Source organism: Notamacropus eugenii, chromosome 1, assembly GCF_028372415.1.
Source record: "Notamacropus eugenii isolate mMacEug1 chromosome 1, mMacEug1.pri_v2, whole genome shotgun sequence".
Lineage (NCBI taxonomy): Eukaryota > Metazoa > Chordata > Mammalia > Diprotodontia > Macropodidae > Notamacropus > Notamacropus eugenii.
Genome location: NC_092872.1, coordinates 631,675,758 through 631,699,496, shown reverse-complemented (window position 1 = coordinate 631,699,496; position 23,739 = coordinate 631,675,758). Strand labels below are relative to the sequence as shown.

The following is a 23,739-nucleotide window of genomic DNA, read 5'->3' as shown; positions in this document are numbered from 1 at the left end:
TGGATTCACTGTCTGATTTAGTCTCTGCATAGATTGGCTTTGATTAGCTATTTTTTTTCTTTTATTACAAGGGAGGGCTCTTCTGAAGGGAAGCTATATTGGTAGTGACTCTAATAGGAAAAAAAAGCATCAAGAAAATTTATTTTTAAAAATAATAAATCTTATTGTCTGGCTTATACTTTGTCCACAAACATCCCAATGTAGTCAGCAGTGCAAGTATTATTATCCACATTTGACAGATGAGGAAACTGAGGCTCAGAGAAGTGGATTGACCACTCATGAGCAAAACGTGATTATATGCCATAGCCTTTAAAACTGGAGGAGAATCAGAAGTCATTTACCCCAACCCTCTCATTTTTATAGAAAGAAACTGAAGTCTAGAGAAGTGAACATCTTTCACAGCACCTTACTGGGAGTTCAGAAACAGGGCCACCATTTGACCTCTGGTTCCCTCACTACAAAACCAGTTCTATTTCCATCAGACCACATGGCTTCCAGAATTTAGTCCCAGATAATCCTGACTTCATGTTCCAATCACTTTCTGTTATAATGCTGTTCCTATGCTTTAGAAAGCTACCCGAAGGCACTCCCAATCTTCACTGACATCTCAAATAATCCCACTGAGATTTTCTGTTCCATAGTTAGATCGCAAATTAAGGCTGTTTCGCCTTGGGGTTCTTACTCTTTTTTATCTGTAAAACATCCCTGAGAATTTCAGGGGAATATTGATTCCTAAAAAGATTTGTTTGTCTTCAGAATGAAGAATCTGTCTAGGCTGTCCAGGATGCCCTAGGGGTTCTCTTAAGCCTCCCTATCTCAAAAAGCTGGAAATAGCTAGTGTCATGCAAAGGGGAAACAAAGGCAGCCCCAGGAAGCTCAAGTTAGTTTGAAGTCCATGTGTTTTTGGACTGGATCCAAATCTGGCAAAGTATATTCCCACATTCTTGTTATCTGGCTTTATGTGATTCATGTGAACAAAGAGGATATGGGGCAAAGCATGAAAAGCAAACTAAGTGTGTCCACCCTCAAAACAAATACAAGCAGGATGGGCACTCATGTTACCAAATAGTCCATGAGGTTTTTCCTTATCTCTTCATGTCTATCTGTATGGTCATGCCCCCCTCCCACATCCTTTTTCTCTCCTGTGATCTTTTGAACGTTTTATTTGCAACTTAGACTTCTGTATCTGGACAACAGTACATATTAGGAACCTCCGAAGGAAGCATTTTTAAAAATATATTATGCAGTAGCCTGTGCCTTCCTTTTAATTATTTTTTAATCTTATCTTATAAACGCATAGATTTTGCACAAAGCAGGTACCAGCAGAGAAGTATCAAATCATTATTATTATCATAGGTCTGTAGATTGTAATGACTAGAAGGGCCTTAGATCAGAGGGTCCAAAGCCTTCATTTTGGATGAAGAGGATCTTCATCTTCATTATCATCACTTATATTCAAATATAATAAACATAAGCTCCCTAAAAGTACTGACCATTACTTGTTCTTATGTATCCAGTGCATGATGGACTTTGCACTTAAACAATTCCAATCTTTTGAATTGTTGGATTGGATTGCTTTACAATTTACACAGCATCTTCCTCATGACCCCTTTGTGAGAGGCCCTGAGGGATTTATCACTATTTTAATTACTATTACTATTATTCAGGTTAGAAGACTAATTAGGGCTGAAAGAAATTAGGCAGGACTGGTGAGAAACCAAATGGTGGTACAAAGGTTTTTAGTAGAATTACCAATTGACCTATGTGAAAAGATCCTAACAATTAGGGCTGTTGAAAAGTGGGATGGGGTGCTGTAGGAGGCCAAGAGTGCTTTATCACTGAAGGTCTCAAAGCAGAAAATGGGATACCCACTTGTCAGGTATATTGTAGAGGTTCAGAGTTGGACTAGAATTCAGGGGTGGGGAACCTGCAGCCTTAAGGCCACATGTGGACCCTTAGGTCCTCAAATACAGCCCTTTGATTCAGTCAAAGGACTGCACTTGAGGACCTTGAGGCCACAGGTTCCCCATCCCTGGACTAGATGACCTCTGGGGTCCCTCCCAACTCAAAGGTTCAAATTCCAAGAATTGATGTTCTCAGCACCTTTTGGTGAGCCCCAGAAGCAGTGGTGGGATGCATTTATGTTCCACATTTATAAGGGCAAGTGACTATGTTGACTTATGACAATCATGTTAGAACAAGAATGATAACCACCATTTTTCCATAGTGCATCAAGGTTTATAAACTGCTTTCCCTAAGGTAGGTTTGATATGGTAAATAGTATAAGGTTTATTATCTCCATTTTACATATGAAGAAAATGAGGTTCATTATGGTTAAACAACTACTCCCCCCACCAGTAGAATGTAAACTTCTTGATGGCTTACTGTTTTGGTTATATCATCATATTCTCAGTTCCTTGAACAATGTCTTACAAGAAGTATGTCAGAGGTAAACAATGTAAGGAACTCCCTGTATGGAAACTCCTTCCACCCACACAGATTTCAACCTATCTGTGACTTAGAAGAGAGGTCACAAAAAAATAAAATAAAATTCTTAGCTCAGAACCCCATACAAAAATAGGCAGTGATCTGGGTTTGGCCTTCAGTTTGCTGATCCTTGACTTAGGAGATAAGTCATGGAGTTGTTTGAAACATGTAGAGGTTAAGTGACTTACCCAGGGTCACATGACTATATCAGAGATAGAATTTAAACCCAAATCTTCCTGACTTCAAGCCCAGTACTCTCTCCTGCTGCCTTACCTTGCACATAGTAGGTACTTAATAAACATTTGTTGCATTGAATTAAATCAGTCCTAGTGCATGGCTGGTTAGTGGCAGAGCCACCAGGATACAAACCAAGGTCTTCCAACTACAAATCCTCCACATTATTTCAACAGGATCACATAGATGTACTGGCCACCACCATTTTAATACTCAAATACTCTATTGTACCTAATTTGTTAGAGAATGAGCTCAAAAATTCCCATTCTTGGAATGAGAACATATATCGTATCCATCCACACCCCAGATTTGATTCTTGATGGTGGCACGTTACATGGGAGAGTGTGGTGGTTGTCTCATGTCATACCCACAAGCTTATAGGCCTACCTTCCTATTTACTCTCCAAATTCCTGGTTTCCCTGGACAATCCATTATGGGATCTGATACCTATGATTTTTTTACTAAGCCTTTTCTGTCTGTATTTCTACTTGGGGTAATGTATTCCACGTGTTCTCTGAATAAGGCAACATTTGCTTATATTTGTCATTCCCCCCACCCCTTTTCTCTGTCAACTTCTAGCCAGTGCCCCCTAAGCTCTAATATCTCGAGATCTGATGAACAAATCTTAGAACCTTCTCCATTTTTTTTATGGTCCTAAGACTTTCATCACATTCTGGACTTAAAAAGCCTGTTTTCATGCCAAACCACTTCCTGCCCCACCCTACCTTCTCCTTAAAGATTTTTCAGAGTGAGAAGGAAGACTTGGGTTTAACATTTTATATGACATATTACAGTCCCAGAATTGAATCATTTCCCTTTTCCATTTCCTCAATACAGACCTACCAGGGATCATAGGATTATAGATTTTGAGAAGGAAGGGACCTTAGAAATCATCTAGTCTAAGACTTATTTTACAGTTGAGTAAACAGAGGCCAAGAGAGATTAAGTGATTAGGTCAAGACTATACAGATAGAAAATGATATGGATAGATTTCCAACTCTGGTCCTCTGGCTCTAAATCTGATACTTTCTGTTATACAATGCTGTGATCATGCACAATGATGGGATGCTTTGAATAGATTCTTCCATTGCTATTTCTGAAGCTGTCCAGCCACACTTGAGCATAGTAATACACATGACCAAGGACATTCCAAGTAACTCCCTGATTGTTTACATTCATAGGATTTAGAGGGGACCTTCAATACCATTCAGTTCAACTTTTCTTTTTTACAAATGAGGAAACTGAGGTACAGAAAGACTACGTGATTTGCCTAGGTTTACACGGGTAGTAATCTTATCAAGCTATGGAACCAACCTCTGGTTCCTGTATTTTGTGATTTTTCTTCCTTCTCTAATTTTATCTAGAATAAAGATGAGAACTGTTTGTCCACGGCACTTTCAAAGAAAAACTGTCTGGTTGCCCAGCTCTAGGTCATTTGTTTAGACTTCTAGTCTAAAATTCCCCAAGAATGATCTTCGCTACCTCTTTCTCTCCTCTAGTCTCTTGATTTCTCTCCTCATTGTGTTTTGTATATATCTATTTAATTGTTCTCTTTCCTTTCCTGCTCTCCCCTATTCATTTCCTCTTACCTTTTCCTCTCTTTTCCTGACAACCTGGGTTTAAATCCCTCCTCTGATACCACTTCACCTCCGTGGTTTCCTCATTTTCCCAATTTGGTAAATGAGAGGGGTTTGGACTACACAACCCTGAAGGGCCCTTCTAGCACTAGATTTCTGATTTGTTTCCTCATGCTTCCCCTCCCTTCATCCCTCTCTCTTTCTCTTGCCTTCATGCTATGAAGTTGACATAGACATTTTTGGTTTTGTATTTATTGAAAAAAAAGTTTTATGTTTACTTGTTTTTACTTACAAAAGTTACACGAATGAGAAAGCATCATATAGAGAGAGTAGGTACTGGCTTCAGTGGCCAAAGACCTGAGTTTGAATTCTGGCACTGCCACTTTGGAGCTAGATGATCGTGGGCTAAATGCTTCCTCTCACTCAGGTTCCACTTCCTCATCTGTAAAATGTGGGGGTGGATGAAATGATATCTAGTATTCCTTTCAACTCTAAATCCTATGATCTTCCAGGATATATACCCAGTGTGTAAAACTGAATTAAGCAGCTTTTCATTTGTATGTGATGCTCAAAAGAGTATTGAATGCATATATAGTTAGAGGATGTATGTTTGAATGCCAGCTGTACCTTCCCCTACTACCTGTGTGACCTTAAGCAAGTCTTTTCACCTCTAAATTTCCCTCTTCCATAAACTGAACATCTGTAAAGTGGGTAAGGTCATCTCCAAAGTCCCTTCTAGCTCCATGTGCTCTATGATTTTTTGTTTTGTTTTACTTCTCAGTGACTTTTGTGAATCTCTATCCTTCCCCATTTTTTTCTTGAGATTAAGTGCTTTGATCATAATCTCATGGCCAATAAGGAGCAGAATCACATGAGTAAGTGGCAGAGTAAATTTTGAACCTACTTCTTCCAAATCCAGATCTAAACCTTTTCCACAAGACCACAGTTGCCTTCAATTTCACCAATCACCCCAGTCAGTGTCTAGATCAATAAGATCATCAGTAAGATGGGGCTACCAACCCACTGGAGACAACTGCAATGAAACCCACTAAAGCATGTGGTAGGATGGCATGGGTAGCAGAATGACTTAGGAGAAGCCTGGTTCCACTGTTTATAACCTACATTACCATATATAGATTGCTTTACCTCCCTTGGCCTGAGGTTCTCCATTTATAAAATGATAGGGTTGTACTTAAATGAACCTCAAAGTGCCTCCCTTTCACTTGACTGTTCTTAAGTACCAGCACACAGATCTTGACTTTAAAACTCCCTGCCCTTCCAAATCTGGTAGCTAAGTGGCACAGCGGATAGAGTGTTGAGCTTGGAGTCATGACAGGTGTTCAAATCTAGTCTCAGACACTTACTAGTTGTATGACTCTGGGCAAGTCACTTAACCTTATTTGCCTCAGTTTCTTCATCTATCAAATAAACTGGAGAAAGAAATGGCAAACCATTCCAGTATCTTTGCCAAGAGAACCTCAAATGAAGTCACAAAGAGTTAAACAAGATTGAAATGACAGAATAGCAGCTCCTCCAAACCTGTGCTGCAGGGATTCTTAACCATTTTTTGTCATGGCTCTGTATGGCAGTCTGGGGAAGCCTATGGATACCTTCTCAGGAAGAAAATGTTTCAAATACATAAAATAAAACATGCAAGTTTACAGAGGAAACCAATTATATTGAAACACAGTCTTTGAAACATTAAAAACAAAAATGGAATAACAAAAAATCAAGTTCACAGACCCCAGGTTAAGAATCTCTGTTCTACAGTATGATTCTATATGTTCCTTTCTTTGTGAGTTTTACATCTATGTTTCTTTCTTCTTAAGAGGTCAAGCTGCCCTCTTGACTCTCTCAGTTGTATATATGAAAGATGCAGAATGAAGAAAGCCTGGGGTATGGAGTGCTTTGGCTGAAGATCCCTGTAAAAGTAGCCTAGGCTATTGTGTCATTGTGGCATGCTAGAGGAAAGACAGTCAAGTGTTGTGAAAGAGTAGTGTAGTGTGGTGTAGCATAGTGTAGTGGAAAGAATGCTTGAGTCTGGAGTCAGAGGACCTGACAAATTCTTTTCCCTCATTTGTTATCTCTGCCAAAACGCGAGACACACACATTTAGAGACATTTTTATTCCAAATGTGCATATGGACTACTTATGACTGATCTGTGGTAGAGCATTCCAAGTTCATATTGCTCTAATCACACATAGTCAGACACACCATACCTTGAGCCCAACGCAGTGATGTCATTTGGGTCTTCTTTGAGAACAAAGGTTAGCAATTGACTAACCAACCAACCTCTGCCATCTTGAGCAAGTAACAACTCCTTTGAGCCTTAGTTTCTTAATTGTAAAATGAGAACATTTGGACTTGATGGCTTCTGAGGCTCTTTCTATCCCTGTATCAGTGATTCTGTCATCTTGCCACTGTAAAATTATTCAAGTTGTGTATAACTTTATAACTTCAACAGCAGGAGGGATGAGTTGGTGAGCTCTCTCTGAATACTAATTGGCCATCTTGTCTCTTTCATCAGAATGTTTATTTGTGGCTATTTATGAATGGGAATGATTGTTTCTAGAGGTCCAGACACTTTGTTTGATTCAACATTTACTAGAGGAGTACGTAGTAGATAGGCTACATGTTCCACCAATATCCTTAGGTTGACCAGATAAAGCAAAACCCCTCCACATATTGGACAGACCTCCTATAATGAAGAAAGGAGTAGATGTGGACAAAGGTCATATGGAATAGGAGGGCTTGGATGAGTTCTGGTCTGCATCATTGAAGGGAACATCCAAATTGATGAGACCACACAACTATTTGAACATTTTCGATGTGCAAGAGAATTTCCTGAACTCTGGGGAATAATACAAAGATAAAAAAAGATAACCCTTGACCTTAGAAACTTATATTTTTCTAGTGGTTGGATGGAACACCATTGTTCACAGATAAGAATAACTCAAGATAAGATTATATTAGGTGCAAATGAAAGATCTAGGAAAAGGAAAATGCTTGAAGTATATTCAAGGAGGGAGAAGGTATTTTCAATGGAAACAGGAAAAAGTGGGCAGTCAAGGAAGGTTCAATAGAGGAGATGATCCCTGAGTTCAACTTTGAAGGAAGAGAAGAAATTCAAGAAGAGGAGGCAAAGAAAGAATACTTTCTAGGAGTAAATCTGCACAAATGCATTGAGGTAGGAGACGACAGAATGAGCTCCTAGAACAGCTTGCTGAATCCTTGAAAAGAACACATAATATATGAAGGAGAATAATGCGAAATAATGCAAGGAAAGTAAGTGAAAGATACTAGTGAAGGACCTTAAATGACAAGCTAAGGTATTTGTATTTTTTAACACAGGTGAGGGAACTACTGAAGGGTTGACCCCTTAGAACCTGGAATATTCAACATACATAACCTATGTAGCTTTCTCCACCTGTGAATTGAATCTGTGGTTTCTTTGTAGAGCAGGATAGACTTTTACCCCCTTCTTTCTCTAAATTACTACACCAGACCCCATCTAACTTCTCCTGTGCACATGAGTTGACCCCAAGTGCTGGGACTGTGGGCCTTCATGCAAACCTCTCCCAGACTTTGCCTCCCCAGAGAACAAGAGTGTTTGCAAGATGTGGATTTAATCAACGCTTTGGAAGAACCTGCCATAATTTTCATGGAAACAGGAACTGTACTAGCTTTGAAGCTTCAACTGCTGATGGTCTCAGCATGAGGTCTGCTCAGAAAACCAGAATATTTGCTTTTCATATCAGCTTTGAGAGATAATGGAAAACAGTACTAGACATAATAGAAAGCAGCGGAGTCATGATCTAGGGAATTGAGAGAACTGGGCCCTCTCTGTAATGGAAGTCATGTTTCCACAGCTCTTCATTTACTCCATTTTATTTTCTGTTCTCTCTGCCTAAAGATAAGGCCTTTTGTGGAGTTTCCCAAGTCAGACCCTATACCCTTTTCAACTCCTTCCCTTAAATGAGAAAAACAAAAGTACCTGAAACCCTCTTCCTTCTTTCCCTGGGTATTGGCATATATGTTCAAAGAAAATGAATTAATGTTTAGGAAACTGAGGATGGTAGGGGAATTCCTTGGAATGCCCCTTTCTTTGTGATTATTGTGCCACTTTGCCCAGATGAAAGATTTGGGCTGTAAGCCATCAATCAAATTTATGGAGCCATAAAGGCTAAATTTAAAAGTTGTACAGGTGCAACAGTTTATAAGTGGCTGCCAGGTCACAGGCCTTTTATTCTCAATGTCTGGGGGACTGAAGCAAACTAGACACCTTTCTCTCTGTCTCTCTCCCTCTATCTCTCAGTCTCTGTGTCTGTCTCTGTGTGTTTGTCTCACATAATCAGTTTTTATTGCCTTATTCCATTGTCTGTTAAATACTAATAATTTTGAAATCCCTAACAACAACAAGCTATAATACTCACACACACCCAACACTTATCAGTGTATTTTTACTAATATTGTCTGATCCTGAAGTACTTGAGCATAGGATTAAACCTTTGGCAAATTAACTTCTTGGACCCTCAGTTTTCTCGTCTGTAAAACAAGAATATGAGGATTGGGATAGATGAGCTCCAATGTCCCTTCCATCTGTGACAACTTAAGATCATGATATATATAATGACCAGGTGAATGAGACAGTAAATCCCCTCAACAGTCCTATGAGGTAAGCAGAAAGATCATTATTAGTCCTACTTTAGAGATAAGGAAATATCACCAGATTTCCTCCTAATGCAAAGAACAGTGAACTTGGAGTCTCCAGCCTTTGATCAAGTTCCAACTCTACTATTTACTAGAAACATGTTTAGTAAGTCACTTCCCCTTTTGGGGTGTCAGTTCCCTCAGCTGTAAAATGAGGGAGCTAGACTAGATGTCTCTTCCAGCTCTAACTCTTATGGTCCTATAAACCTTGGAAAAAATTAAGTGACTAGGCCAGCAGCACAGTTATTGCTCACCCAGATGACCTCACTCTTACCTCAGGGATTTGTTCCCATACCTTGACTAATATTCCAAAGTCACCCCAGAAAATGAGATTTCATTATTGGGTTTCTCAAATATAGCATATGTTTGTGAAAGAAGGTGAGAACTCTCCTACAATCCTTCTAAATTCATCCTACTCTTTCTACCTGGTTCCTAAGGTTCAGATGGACCTGCCTGAATCAGAACTCTGCAGAGATCCCAAAGCTGTTGGAAGAGTCTCTAGTTAGATAATAAGACAAAGTCAGTCATATCTGAGGTGATGAATTCCCCAAGGGCCATATTCCTTAACTCATTTTACAACCTTCAAAAGAGTGTCATAGGGCTCCACCTATGAAAAATCACTTAATGATTGCTTTAAATGTTGATGACCATCGAGTGATTACCCTTATCCATTATTACCTGCTCTACTAGGAGTCAAACCTATGGTAACTGAATAACCAGAAACTTTCATGTTCCAGCATTAGATATTTCATTTTGAAAAGCTGCGAAGTGTTGTTTTACCTTACCCTGATGCTTTGAAAGATCTGGAAATTCATGTGGGTATTTCCTGCAATGAGATAGGTTACAAGTCTTCCACATTTCATGAGTTTCCATAGCCAAAAATATTCTGGGGTAGAGACTCTGTACTTTATTAGGCTAGTCCTCAGGACTGGGGTTGGGGAACCTGTGCCTCAAAACCACATGTGGCCCTCTAGGTTCTCAAGTACAGCAATTTGACTATGAATTTGTTCTGTGAAGTTTGGGTTATGTCAAAGGGCTGCACTTGAGGACCTAAAGGGCCACATGTGGCCTCGAGGCCACAGGTTTCCTACCCCTGAGTCCTGGAAAATTTGGGAAACTTTTCCAACTTGAAAGCCTAGTAGATGTATATGCCACTGACCTAGTTTTCAAGAACCCAGTTTTGCCTCCATGCCACAGTAAGTCATTAGCTGGGCATGGAAAACTAGAGCAGTTCTATGAAGAGTGACCAGGACAGAGAAGGGACTGAACATTAACCCATTTGAGAATTTGTTCAAGGAAACAGAGATGCTAGCCTAGAAAAAAATATATATAGAAAGGACATTGTAAATCTATGTAACCTCCATTTCACTAACATTTCCTCTCACATAAGGACTACAGATTCTATACTGTATCTTTAAGAACCAAATGGAATGTTGAGGAAAAGGTAGTTTGAGGTGGCATTTTGGAGTTACAATTATAACAATCACTATGAGGTTTGATTTGTTAGATATAACTTTTATAGTATCACTATTTTAAAGATGGATATTGACATGTTTTATAATAACGATGTTTTTTGGATTGAAAAATCATAGGAGTTTCCTAATTTTAGAAGGAGGCCCAGAGGATAAAAATAAAGAACTTTTTAAGAGTCTTGAAAAGAAATGTCCAAGAACTGAGAGATTGCAAATAATTCATAGTTTAGGAAACCTACCAAATCATAATTCATAGTACAGAATCTTGAAATGTCCAAGAACTGAGAGATTGCAAGTAATTCATAGTCTAGGAAGTCCACCAAATTAGTGTTCCATGAGTTGCCTGATGTATTCAGAGACCGTAATAGTAAGGAGTAGTACCTGGGACCTGATTTATGTACCTCCTTCTAAGGAAGAGGAAGATTTGGTTGATAGAAGAGATATAATTGGTAGGGGAGGGATAAGAAGGCCCAAGTTGCCAAGAGGCAATTGCCTCAGAAAGACTTAACCTTAACTGACTCTGAGACATCTCCTGTGGGCACAAAAACAAAAAAAGGAGCCACACTGAAGATGAAGATTCAAAAACAGAAGCTCTCAGGAAACATTTTGAAGGAGGGAAGTATGAACAAAACTATTCTCCCTGAAATGATAGTGCCACAAGGAAATGGAGGCCAACAACTCTAACACCAAAGAGCAGGAATTATAGGACCAGGGGTTTACAGCTTTGAGCAGAAGCCTAGTAGACTAGCTTGAGAGAAATTTCCAAGAGAAGAGAAGCCACTAGAGAATTTAAAGAAACAGCATGGGGAAGAAGTCTTGAAGGCGTAGCTAGAACACGCTGTGCAAGGGCATCACACTCTAATGGAAGAATGAAGTCTGAACCAAAAGAGTGTTGAAGCAATCATTAGAGCTGAGGAATAAGAGTTAGAAAAGACCAAGAAAAAGAAAGAGAAGGTGAGAGTAGAGGAGGCAAAGACTCTCAAACTGATGAATTTTGTGCTGGAGCAGAGGTGTCAAATACACACTGGAACCCCATTAAAATATAATTGGGAAATATTTAACAAAAATAAATAAAAATACAACAAAACATAAATAATGATAATTTGTGGTTTTCTAAGTCAATATGCAGCCCCAGGGACCCTTAACAGGTTTAGCAGGCTATTTCTATTTGAGTTTGACACCACTGTGCTAGAGAACCAGTTCCAATGTATCACTTTTGAGGCTGCCACTTTGTACCCAGTTTCCACTGGTCTTGTATCAACAAATAGATGATGTGGAAGGTAGACTGTACCATTTATTAGTAGGATATTCAGTCTTAAGACCAAGTGCTCCCTGGTCCTGAACAACTGTCTCAATAAGATGGTTGAGAAATTAAGTTCAGAAATAAAAGAGTGACAAGCTGTTTTTATTAAAGAAAAAAAAGCCAAGAGCCTACTCTGAACACCAACCTCCAGGTAACATGTGACTGAGATACAAGGAGACTTCAACATGAATCTGGAAACACATAGTGCAGGAGGTGGCCTGCTTTATATATGGCAGCTGTAGCCCTTTGGGAATGAGTCGTAGGCAAATTACACTGGACTTTTCCCAACTTGGCAAACTTCTGCTTTCATTATTGGATTTAATACTATCTTACTTACCATAGCAGCACCCCAACTTTAGGTGTGATTTTTACTTGTTACTTTACCATTGTACTTTAATCATATATTGAATGGAGTGGGGATTGGTAGTATCCTTCCTTATCTGTAAAACAAACACATTGACATTTTGTAAGGAAGCTGGGAATTGAAGAAACTGGATGGCTAAGACATCTTACTACAGGAGAAAGATTTGGTATATCTTTCTTATGTGGATTTTAAAAAGACATCTTGAAAATAAGATGTCTTTTCCTAGAAATAAAATGGATCAGCTGCTCAGCTGGGTGTTGTTGGGTTTTTTTTTTTAGCTTTCTTTCCTTTTTAGCTCCAAGAAAGCTTCACAAAACAAACCCTAGCAGCTCACATTGATTGCAGCAGAGAAAGCAGCTGAATCCAGGAGCACATGATACACCATTAGTAAACATCAATCAGGAAGGCCAAGTCAGGTCTCAGTGCCTCACCGCAGATGTGCTCTGCTAAGACCTCACCCAATTCTGGTTTTTCTTTGCACTCTGATTCAGGTTGCCTAGTGCCCTAGCGTTAAAGACTTCTAGGGTCCAGACACCTCTCAGAGTATAGTTATACTGCTAGTCCCCCGTCTGAATGTTTAGGTTTAGGTAGATAGGACTAGAGTTCTGATGAGGATTATGAGCAGCCCATACCATATACCTAGATCAGATATAAGAACAGACAGGTCAAGGGGCTGGAGGAGAGCCAGGACTGTTCAACCTGCAATCAGACTAATTTACAATGTCCCAGGGAACACCGGACAAGTTGTGACTCAAGTGACTAGACATACTTCCTGTTAATGAATTATATGTGCGATGTTGTTGTGTACTTTATTTGTAAGCGCACTATTGTGCATGGATTTTTATTTTCTTTATTATATTACTATTGTTAGTGTTTAATTGATTTCTTCCATATTTTAAAGCAGCCTGTAAAGTGGTTTTAGCACAGATTTGAGAAAAGGGGAATTTTGCTTACTAAAGAAAAATAAGCCAGTTTGATTTCTCCTAATCGTTGGCTTTGAAACAAGTCATCACTGCTTAGCTCCTCATGCTTGTCGTTTGAGAGGTCAGGAAAAGTATTAGGATGAACAAGTTGGATTGGATGTCCTATAATGTCCTATTCATCTCTAGGGGCAGCTAGGTGGTGCAGTGGATAGAGCACCAGTGCAGGAGTCAAGAGGACCTGAGTTCAAATGTCACCTCAGACACTTGACACTCACCAGCAGTGTGACCTTGGGCAAGTCACTTAACCCCAACTGCCTCATCCTGGGTCATCCCCAGTCATCCTGATGAATATCTGGTCACTGGATCCAGATGGCTCTGGAGAAGTGAGGCTGGTGACCTGCACAGCCCTTCCTCACTCAAAACAAAGTCAAATGTAAGTCATGTCATCATTTCTCTGATGACATTGTCTTCTTCGGCAATGAAGGATGAACACTATTCATCTCTAAATCAATGATGCTTTGAATGTCTGACTTCTTGATGATCTATGTGAAATGATTTATTGGTAATGCATCTATTAGCTAGAGTGTGACTGGACAATGTCTCCAAATGAAGAACTTCACTCCTACAAATAGTCAGGTATCCAAATGAGGAACCCTTAGTCAGATACTTTCCCTTAGAAGAGCACCATTTTAATATCTTTGCCAAGAAAGCCTCAAATAGGGTCACAAAGAATTGGATATGACTGAAACAACTGAACAACAAACAATAACAATATAAGATAGAATAGATATCATTATTATTCCTGTTTTACATATGAGGACTCCCCCCGTCCTTGGGTCCTAAGATTTTGTGATCCCAGAATCACCAAAGTTCAGGATGTTCCCATTCATTTGGTAAGAGAGCTCAAGCTGTTGAGCCATATTATGATAGATCAAATTGTGCAAATAGGATGGAAAATCAAATAATCAAAACATCCTGCCCTTCCCCATATTCATCTGCATGAACCTTGTCTTGTACTTTTGAATCATTCATGCAGCCCCATATGTACATCTTCCTTTACTTTAAAACTCACTGACCGGGTATTTCACTACCTAGAATAGCTTGGAGGTTTCTGTGTAAAGCCACTCTCAAAGATAACTTCTAAAGAGATCAAAGAAGACAGTCCCAACAAAAGTCCCTCTGGAGACCCCACTATTTATATTTCTGTACCCAGGGAAGTATTCTTTTATATCTACCCTTTGTTTCTTATCTCTAAGGCAATCCCGTATCTGAGATACAAACATTCCTTACAGTTTCATGGTGTCTCAGCTGTTTTAATAGTTTTTTTGTGAAGCCTTATCAAAGGTTTTTGGGGAAATCCAAATAAATTACATTTACTGATTTCATCTATCCATATTATTTGCCCCTCAGGAAGTCTAGTAGGTAACTGAAAAGCAATGTGGATATACGGAGAAGCCATACAGATGTTGTTGTTGTTCATTCAGTTCAGTTGTGTCTGACTCTTTGTGACACCCTCTGGGGTTTTCTTGGCAAAAATACTTGAATGGTTTGCCATTTCCTTCTTCAGTTCATTTTACAGATGAAGAAACTGAGGCAAACAGGGTGAAGTGACTTGCTCAGGGTCACACAGCTGGTAAGTGTCTCAGGTTGGATTTGAATTCAGGAAGATGAGTCTTCCTGATTCCCAGAGAAGTGGTCTATTCACTGAGCCACCTAGCAGACATACAGAGAAGCAATGCAAGGGGGTTGTTTATTAAGTCACCTCTTTTTCTACATGAATTGTGGAATTTCACTTCCACAGCCAACTTGTCCAACCAGTCGTATAGCTAATCAGTAACTGAACCAAAACTAGAATTGGATTGAATTCAATTCAGGCTATTTAAAAATAAAACATGATGGGAGAACAGATTCAGTATTTGAGGTAATGGCTAGTGCACCCCTACAATTTGGACCTTAATGACCCTTTAGAAATGATGAAGGATCCAAGCTCATACTGTTAGCCAAGTACTGAATGGAGAGGACCTACACCACCCCAAATACATCATGAAAGGTCCAGAGCACAAGACAGAAAGAGGTCATAGGAAAATTACAATTGTCAGGACTTCTTAAAATGTTTATCTATTGTGTTTCAGATGTTTCTTATGCAAGAATGAATTTGTAGGAGGTTGTTGGTGCTAGCTTTACCCTACAGCTGCTTGGAACTCCTAAGCTCAAGCAATCCACCAGCTTTTTAGTAGTACAAAACAAGACATTTTAGTAGTACAAACTCTAAACAGGTATGACAATGCCTGGACACAGCTCTTAATACTCTTATCTCTTATTCAGAGTTGTGAGAAATAAACAAAATGAGAGTGCTTAGATTAGTTGAAAGTATTAATAATTTGCCCTGCATTTTTTAAATCAACCACTCTAATATCTTTGCCCAGAAAGCCTCAAATGGGGTCACAAAGAACTGGATATGACCGAAACAACTGAACACAAACAATAACGATATAAGATAGAATAGATATCATTATTCTTCCTGTTTTACATATGAGGACTCCCCCCCTCCCTCTGGTGGCCCTCCTTGGCCACCATCATATAGTTAATTAGCAGCAAAACTAAGACTGTGGTAGAAATCAAGGCACTTTGCTTCTGTTCCTGTGTTATTTCCCTTACACCATAATACTGTACAGTACTTGTGATAGTTAAAATGTTTTTTCTTCAAAAACTTTATTAATATAAAGTGAAATAAGGTAGAAGAGGTTAGCAGAACACTAGGGGAGTTTGTTAGAAGAATCCTGCCTTCTCTACTTATCACCTGTGTAACAAGAGGGAAATCATTTTCCTTTGCCAGCTTAAATTTTCCTTATCTACAAAATGAGAAATTTAGACTAAATGCTCTCTAATATCCTTCCAACTTCTCGATACTATAGTCTTATGCATCTCTGAGAGTAGGAGCCACATGTAATCAACAGAACAAGTACCATTGGTGAGTGAGGTCTCTGGTATGCTGACACATCCTCAGCACTCACTATCCCATCACAAAAAAGTAGTTGTCCAGACCAAATTTATAGTCATCGCCATTATTTGAACCTATATCTTAGTTCTACAATTTGATTCTAAATTCTACCTTGACATATTACAAGAGTATGACTCTACCATGAGCTTATAGGCATTCTAAACATGCAGGGCCTGAGAGAAGGGAAAGCCACTTGTATTCTAATCCTAATTCTTTTGTGACCCTGGGCAAATTGCTTCTCCTCTTTGGGTCCATTCTGTAGTGTTTGGGACTGGTCAGGTGAGTGGAAAAGGGAATAGGTAGCTACAGAAGAATTAGACTTACCACTCAACCCTGAAATCAAGAAGAAGGTTGTTCAACACGCACTAATCCAAGAGAGCAGCAAAGAGTATGAAATGGGCAATGAGGGAAGGATGCTGTTTACATGTCCAAAATAGGACATGAACATGTATGGAAGACATTATCTTGCTAGACCTTTACTAGACACCACTGAGCATGGTGGTCTTCAGTCCACAGTAGGAGGAATGAGTTCATGGCGATCTTGAAAAAGGCTACCACTTGGTCTTTGTGCATCATTATGCCAAGCTGTTATTAACCCAGATAGAAGTCTTAGATTCTTAGTTATTCCTTACATTAGAGCAGCTTGGAAGGTGTGGGTAAAGGTTGAGGGGCTTTGTTAGTGGAGGAATGGAATCTTACCCATTTGTTTTCCTATTTCAACTATTATGAGTAGGGACATGCCAATCAATGAAGGCACAGGGGAGATGAAAGTTTCTAAATGGAAGATTCCAGAAAGGGGGAGAAGATAGGCAGGTAGGAAGAGGCCATATGTCTAGATCAGAGATAGTCAGCCTCTTATAGGAAAAGAAAGTCTGGACCCAGAAAGGCATCCTGATAATGCAGGATCTAAGTTTCTTTCTCAAATGAAATTATGTGTGTGTGTGTGTGTGTGTGTGTGTGTGTGTGTGTGTGTGTGTGTGTGTGTGTGTGTGTGTGTAAAGTGCTTTGCCAAGCTTAAAGCCCTATCCAAGTGTTAACTATTATCATTATTGTTGTCATCTATCAAAAAAGGACTGTAATACCCAATCTATGAGCTAATAGATGGGAAAATGCTTTGGTAAGTAAAAAACACCTCTTTAGAAATGGAAGTTTGTTATTGCCTAGATCTCTAGTAGGCCCAGCTCTTCTCGGAGTGATGTTAGTGGCTTTGAGACAGTAGGTTTGTTGTTGTTTGTTATTTAATTCAATCAGCAAGCATTCATTAAGCACCTATGATGATCCAGGTGCTAATGAAAGAGTGAGACAGACCTTATCCTAGGGAGCTCACATCCTATGGAGTGTAATTTTCCGTTTAGAATCACATGTACTTTTCTGATGTTGATGAGGTTAAGGCCCTCACGATTGGGTCAAAATTGAATCATGAATATCTGGATTTGTTAGTCTTAAGGTGGGGTAGTCGTAGTTGTGAGAGAGAGGATGGAAACAGAACAATCAAGCTTGCTATTGTGTGGGAAGGGAAGTGTGTAGTCCAAGAACACTGGGAGGCTTAAAAGCCAGAGACAAAGATTCTTGACCAGTTTTCTTTCTTTAAATCTCAAATGTGGTCCTTATAGAAGACAGGGTAGGGGAAGGTAGGAGAATAAGTACTTATAGTGTTTATTTGGTGCCTACAACGTACCAGACACTATGTTAAGCATTTTACAAACATTATCTCATTTGAGCCTCACAATAATTTTGCAAAATGGGTACTGTTATCTCCATTTTTACAGTTGAAAAATCTGAGGCAAAACAGAGGTTAAGTGACTTGCCCAGGGTCCCTGAGGTAGTATTTTTTATATCTGAATTCAGACCTTCCTGACTCCAGGTCCAGTGCTCTATCCACTATGCCATGAGCTGCCTCAGTGGTAGCTAACAGCAAATGTGCCTGGTCTGGGAGTGAGGAGATCTGCATTCAACAATGTCCTGGCTCAGTCATTTACTAACTATATGTAATTTTAGAACTGAAAGGAACTTTAGAGATTATCTAGACTACATGCTTTCATTTTACAAATGAAGAAATAGGGTCTTAGGGGGACAAGATCTTGCCTTGGGTTCCACAGATTATTATTATATAGAAGAGCCATGATTCAAACCCAGTTCTTGAAGGTACTTTGGGATTTAGAGGCTTTTGTGAAAGTGATCAACTAGCTGATGAACTTGAAAGCTCCCTTATTTCAGACATTTTTAACTTTAACACAGGGAAGGCATCAGGCATAACTTAAGATAGGTATAGGGGTCAAGGGAAAAATAGTTCAGGGCATCTGGATTTCAGTCACAGAAGGCAGATGCTTGAGTATGATCATCCTGAGACTGCAGCAGTAGTAAAAAGTGTGGCAAGGGCAGGGATGGTCCTTTGAGAAGCTCCTCTTGGGACTTGACACAACCAAGTGATACCAAATACCTTGTCATTTCTTTGAGTTCTATAGAGGATGCCTAGGTTCCATGAATGCAGGGCAGAGACAAGAGTGTCAGGGTGGGGCGCACTGAAGAATGTCTGATTGATTTCTCATCTCAGCAGGGAAATTCCAGGGACTGACTAGTGAGGCCCAGTTGAGTACAACATGAGACACGTAGCATGAACCATGTCAGGTACAGAATGTTAGAGAAAAGAGACAGGATAAGGGATGCCATGAAGCAGGAGGAGACAACCTGTCATAGTCATAAATAAATCCTATATAGATCTCAAACAGCACCATCCACTCCAAAAAAATCAAAAAATCCACCAAGTTTGAGAGGATGGTTTGTGAGAGGGACTTCTGCAGTCGTCTAGTCTAGCCTCTCCATTTTACAGATGAGAGAAACTGAGTCTTGGAGAGGGAGAGTGACTTGCTACTAAGAGCCAGAATTCAAAATTATGTCTTCTGATTTCAAATCTTATTCTTTTTTGTATTGCTTCTAGGGACCTTGAATCTTCTCTAAGCCTCAGTTTCCTCATTTGTAAAAATGACAAGTTTCTATTAGATGATTTTCAAAGAACTTTTCAACTCTGGAGACTGTATATAAGTCAGGTGTGATGGCAATGTTGTCACGGGCAGATGACTTAATTCCAAGCTCTTAAGAGACAGTGTGGGTGGTGGTCAGAGTGACAGCTGTTTCTGAACTTGCGCCAATGACTTTTATGCCAGCTGTGCCTGCAACTTGCAATGAGACATTAAATACGTCTTCAACTTCTTCCTTGCTCCTTAGTTCCCTTATTTATAAAATGAGTTGGGAGGAATAACTAATAAAATTGATGTTAGTTTTCAAATGGAAAATGCTGTAGCATCCTGGCAACTTCCAATAACTCTTAATCCTTCCCCCACCCCTTTTTCCCCAATAAAGAGGCTGAAAATGTCATCCTAAAGCAGCTGAAATTTATATGGTGGACATCACCTTCAATTCTGCCAAGAATGTTTAAATTGACTGTTAAATGCGTATAATAATAATATACACCTACTTAGTGCTTTAAAGTCAGCAGAGTCCTTTATAAAATGTTATTTCATTTGAGTCATACAACAGCCCTCCAAGGTAGGCATTGCAAGTATCATCCCTATTTTACAGATGAGCATACTGAGGCTTGGCAAGTGTAAATCAATGGTAGAATCAGGATTCGAACTCTGTTGTCTTGTAAGTCACATGTCCTTTCTATTACATCATGATGCCTCACACATGGATCAAATAACCTGTGTTAGTGATTTCAAACAAGTTTGGCATTGTGTCCTCAAAATTTACTATTGAGTGACATTACTTTGTGGGCAATGGGGTGACGTATCTAAGTGTTTACTGAGTGAATGATCATGGCGCCTTCCACCTGACGTCTAACTCCGTTCCTTTTCTTGTCCCAGCAGGTCCCCCTATGGCAGCCGCAGTGGTTTCACATTTTAATGACTGTCCAGACTCCCACAGTCAGTTCTGCTTTCATGGAACCTGTAGGTTTTTGGTGGAAGAGGAGAAGCCAGCGTGTAAGTAAGTATCTCCTGGTCTCTGGACCTCTGAATCACCCTGTGCAGGTGTGGTCCTATCAACCAGCATGAAATAGTTCACCTGATAGGTCATTTCCCACAAGAGGAGATGACTCCAAAGGTCTATAACAGCTGGTGGTGGGGAAGGAAGGTCAGTTAATCAAGATTTATAAAAGCTCTAGACTGGGTACAGTAGGAATGTAGAATTACATTACATTACTGGTTTGCTCCCTTAAGGTGTTTGCTGCCTAAATGGGGAAATAATATATGTACATGTAAAGATTTCCCTCCTTCTCTCTTCTCTCTCTGTCCCTTTTCTTTCTCTCCCTCTCCATCTCTCCTTTTTTCCTTTCTCCCTTTTGTCACTTTCCCTATCTCTCCTTCTCCCTTCCCCTTCTCTCTCTCTGTCTCTCTGTCTCTCTCTCCTTCTCCCTTTCTTTTTTTCCATCTCTCTACCTCTCCTTCCCTGCAAGTTTGTAGCTCAGTGATGTGAAACTCATATAGAAACAGAGGCCACTAATCCAAGGGTAAGGATCGCTGTGGGCCACATATTGACTTAATTTTAAGCTGTAATGTAATCTGTTTTGTTGGGTTTTTGTTAATTTTGTTAAATATTTCCCAGTTACATTTTAACCTGGTTCAGGCTTCACTTGGGAGTGCTGTGGTCTGCATGTGGTATATATCTCAACAGTTTAGATCTCAACCTCCATGTTAGATCATTACCATCTTATATCATCACTCCTCCATGTCTTGTTACATGACTGGTTGTTGCTGCTTTAAAAAAAATACTGCTTCACCTGATATTTCACATTCTATTTGCGTAGGATCCTAAAATTCAAGCTAGAAGGGAACCCAAAAGAGATCACCACTGCCCTCACTTTACAAATTAGGAAATTGAAGCCCAAGCTGTTGTAAGAGATTTGCCCGGGTGGGAGAGTTGGAACACTAATTCATTGTTGGTGGAGCTGTGAGCTCATCCAACCATTCTGGAGAGCAATTTGGAACTATGCCCAAAGGGCTACAAAAATGTGCATACCCTTTGACCCAGCAATATCACTACTAGGACTGTATCCCCAAGAGATCATAAAAATGGGAAAGGGTCCCACATGTACAAAAATATTTATAGCAGCACTCTTTGTAGTTGCCAAAAACTGGAAGTCAAGGGGATGCCCATCAATCGGGGAATGGCTGAATAAATTATGGTATATGAATGTAATGGAGTACTACTGTGCCGTAAGAAATGATGAACAAGAAGACTTCAGAGAGGCCTGGAAGGACTTATATGATCTGACGCTGAGTGAAAGGAGCAGAACCAGGAGAACTTTGTGCACAGCAATGACCACAGTGTGTGAGAGTTTTTTCTGGTAGACTTGGAATTTTGTAATAATGCAAGAACTTATTAAAAAAAAAAAAATCCCAGTGGTGGATTTCTAAGGCAAAATGCCTTCCACACTCAGAGAAAGAAATATGGAAGTCATTCGCAGAATGTAGCAGATCATGTTTGTGTGTATGCGTGTTTTTGTGTATCATGTTTTGATTTGTTATAGGATTTCTTCCATTTATTTTAATTCGACTACATAGCATGACTATAGTGAAAATGTACTCAATAGGAAAGTATATGTAGAACCTATACAAAACTGTATGCGGTCGTGGGGAGGGAGGGGGGTAGTGGGGAGTAGGTGTGGGGGGGATAAAATCTTAATTTTATGGCAGCAATTGTAAACCATTAAAAATAATTTTAAAAAAAAAAAGAGATTTGCCCGGGGTCACTCAGATAACAAGGGCCAAAGGCGGGAAGTAATTCCAGGGCTCTAACTGCAGAGCCAGCAGATCTCTTTACCATACTGCCTCCAGATGTCATCAGGTCCATATTCAAAAATGTCCCAACTCACCAGGACCTGACAGAACCTCTATTCATTGGCATAGCCCTAGAGAGTTCATGGTCACTTCTGTGCTACTGGGTGTGAGACTTGAGAAGAATCTGGTTACAATGAATATCAAAGTCATCCTTAATTCAACAAGATTTATTAAATTGGTGCTGGGGATCCCAAGACAAACTATACAGAAAATTAAATAGAATATGACCAAGAAGTTTCCAAAAAGTAGCCTTGAAGGTGTTTGTGTGTGCATCAGAGAAGGACTTTGGTGCCAGTGGGCAGTGTTTGGTGAGTAACAAAGAAACTACGGACCATTGGAGGCCAAAGAAGTCTGTGCAGAAGAGATCAGATCATAGAAACAATACAATAAGGGGCAGAAAACACTGAATTTTGAGTCAGAAGATTGGGGTTTAAATTCTGGTTCTGCTCTTCACTAACTGGGCCTTAGTTTCATCATCTGTAAAATGAAGAGTATGGTCTAAGATCTTTAAAGTCCTTCCAACTCTAATGTATGATTATATGAAACTGCTTTTGAAAAGGTATAGAGAAGGTAGAAGGTTCAGAGATGAGAATGCAAGGCATGCTCAAGGGACTGTGAAGGGCCCACTTTGACTGGCACGGGTTTATTTAAAGTAGAGAAACAGAAGGTAAATGTTTGTCATTTTGAAAAGGTCAATTGGGGTCAGTTTGTGAGGTTTGTGGAAAGGCACAATGCTAAACTGATGCGTGTGGATTTTATTCTAAAGTCAATGGGGAGCCAGTGAATGTTTTTGAGCCTGAGTGTGGAGGCATGACCAAAATGATGTTTAGAGGGTATTTATTGAATAGCTGATTGGAAAGGAGTTGAAGGCAGGGATATCAGTCTTGGGGCTTCTTGGGCAAGTAATTTCCTATTCTCCTGTTTTCCTCAGCTATAAAATGAGGAGCTGTGAGGTCCTGTCCAAACCTGAGTTTCTACGTTTCTGTGATTTGAAAGCTAGTCTGGTAGCCTAAGAATTAAATGATAAATTTCAAGTTCTCTTCTTGTATTGAGGCCTTCCCCTTTCCAGAACTTTTTTTTTTTATTAATTTATTTAACTTCTAACATTCATTTTCACAAAATTTTGGGTTCCACATTTTCTCCCCTTTTGTCCCCTCCCCCCACCCCAAAACACCGAGCGTTCTAATTGCCCCTGTCTGCCAATCTGCCCTCCTTCCCTCCCCACGCCTTCCCTTTGGAAGGCAAGCAATTCAATATAGGCCAGATCTGTGTAGTTTTGCAAATGACTTCCATAATAATAGTGTTGTGTAAGAACTAATTATATTTCCCTCCATCCTATCCTGTCCCCCATTACTTCTGTTCTCTCTTTTAATCCTGACCCTCCCCAGGAGTGTTGACCTCAAATTGCTCCCTCCTCCCCTTGCCCTCCCTTCCATCATCCCCCCAACCCTGCTTATCCCCTTATCCCCCACTTTCCTGTATTGTAAGATAGGTTTTCATACCAAAATGACTGTGCATTTTATTCCTTCCTTTAGTGGAATGTGATGAGAGTAAACTTCATGTTTTTCTCTCACCTCCCCTCTTTATCCCTCCACTAATAAGTCTTTTGCTTGCCTCTTTTATGAGAGAGAATTTGCCCCATTCCATTTCTACCTTTCTCCTCCCAATATATTTCTCTCTCACTGCTTGATTTCATTTTTTTAAGATATGATCCCATCCTCTTCAATTCACTCTATGCACTCTGTCTCTATGTGTGTGTGCGTGTGCGTGTGCATGTGTGTGTGTAATCCCACCCAGTACCCAGATACTGAAAAGTTTCAAGAGTTACAA

At 39.7% G+C, this 23,739-nt stretch overlaps 1 protein-coding gene across 2 annotated transcripts in view; it reads left to right on the top strand.

Moving 5' to 3' along the window:
- The window catches only part of TGFA (transforming growth factor alpha), a 128,423-nt gene that overhangs the window by 84,126 nt on the left and 20,558 nt on the right, over window positions 1–23,739 (top strand). The window contains exon 3 of one of the 2 annotated variants that reach the window (XM_072635292.1): window positions 19,939–20,056. In XM_072635292.1, coding sequence (XP_072491393.1) covers window positions 19,939–20,056 — 118 coding nt within the window. Of the gene's footprint in view, window positions 1–19,935; window positions 20,057–23,739 lie in introns of both variants that reach the window. The other variant, XM_072635291.1, reaches the window with a different exon arrangement.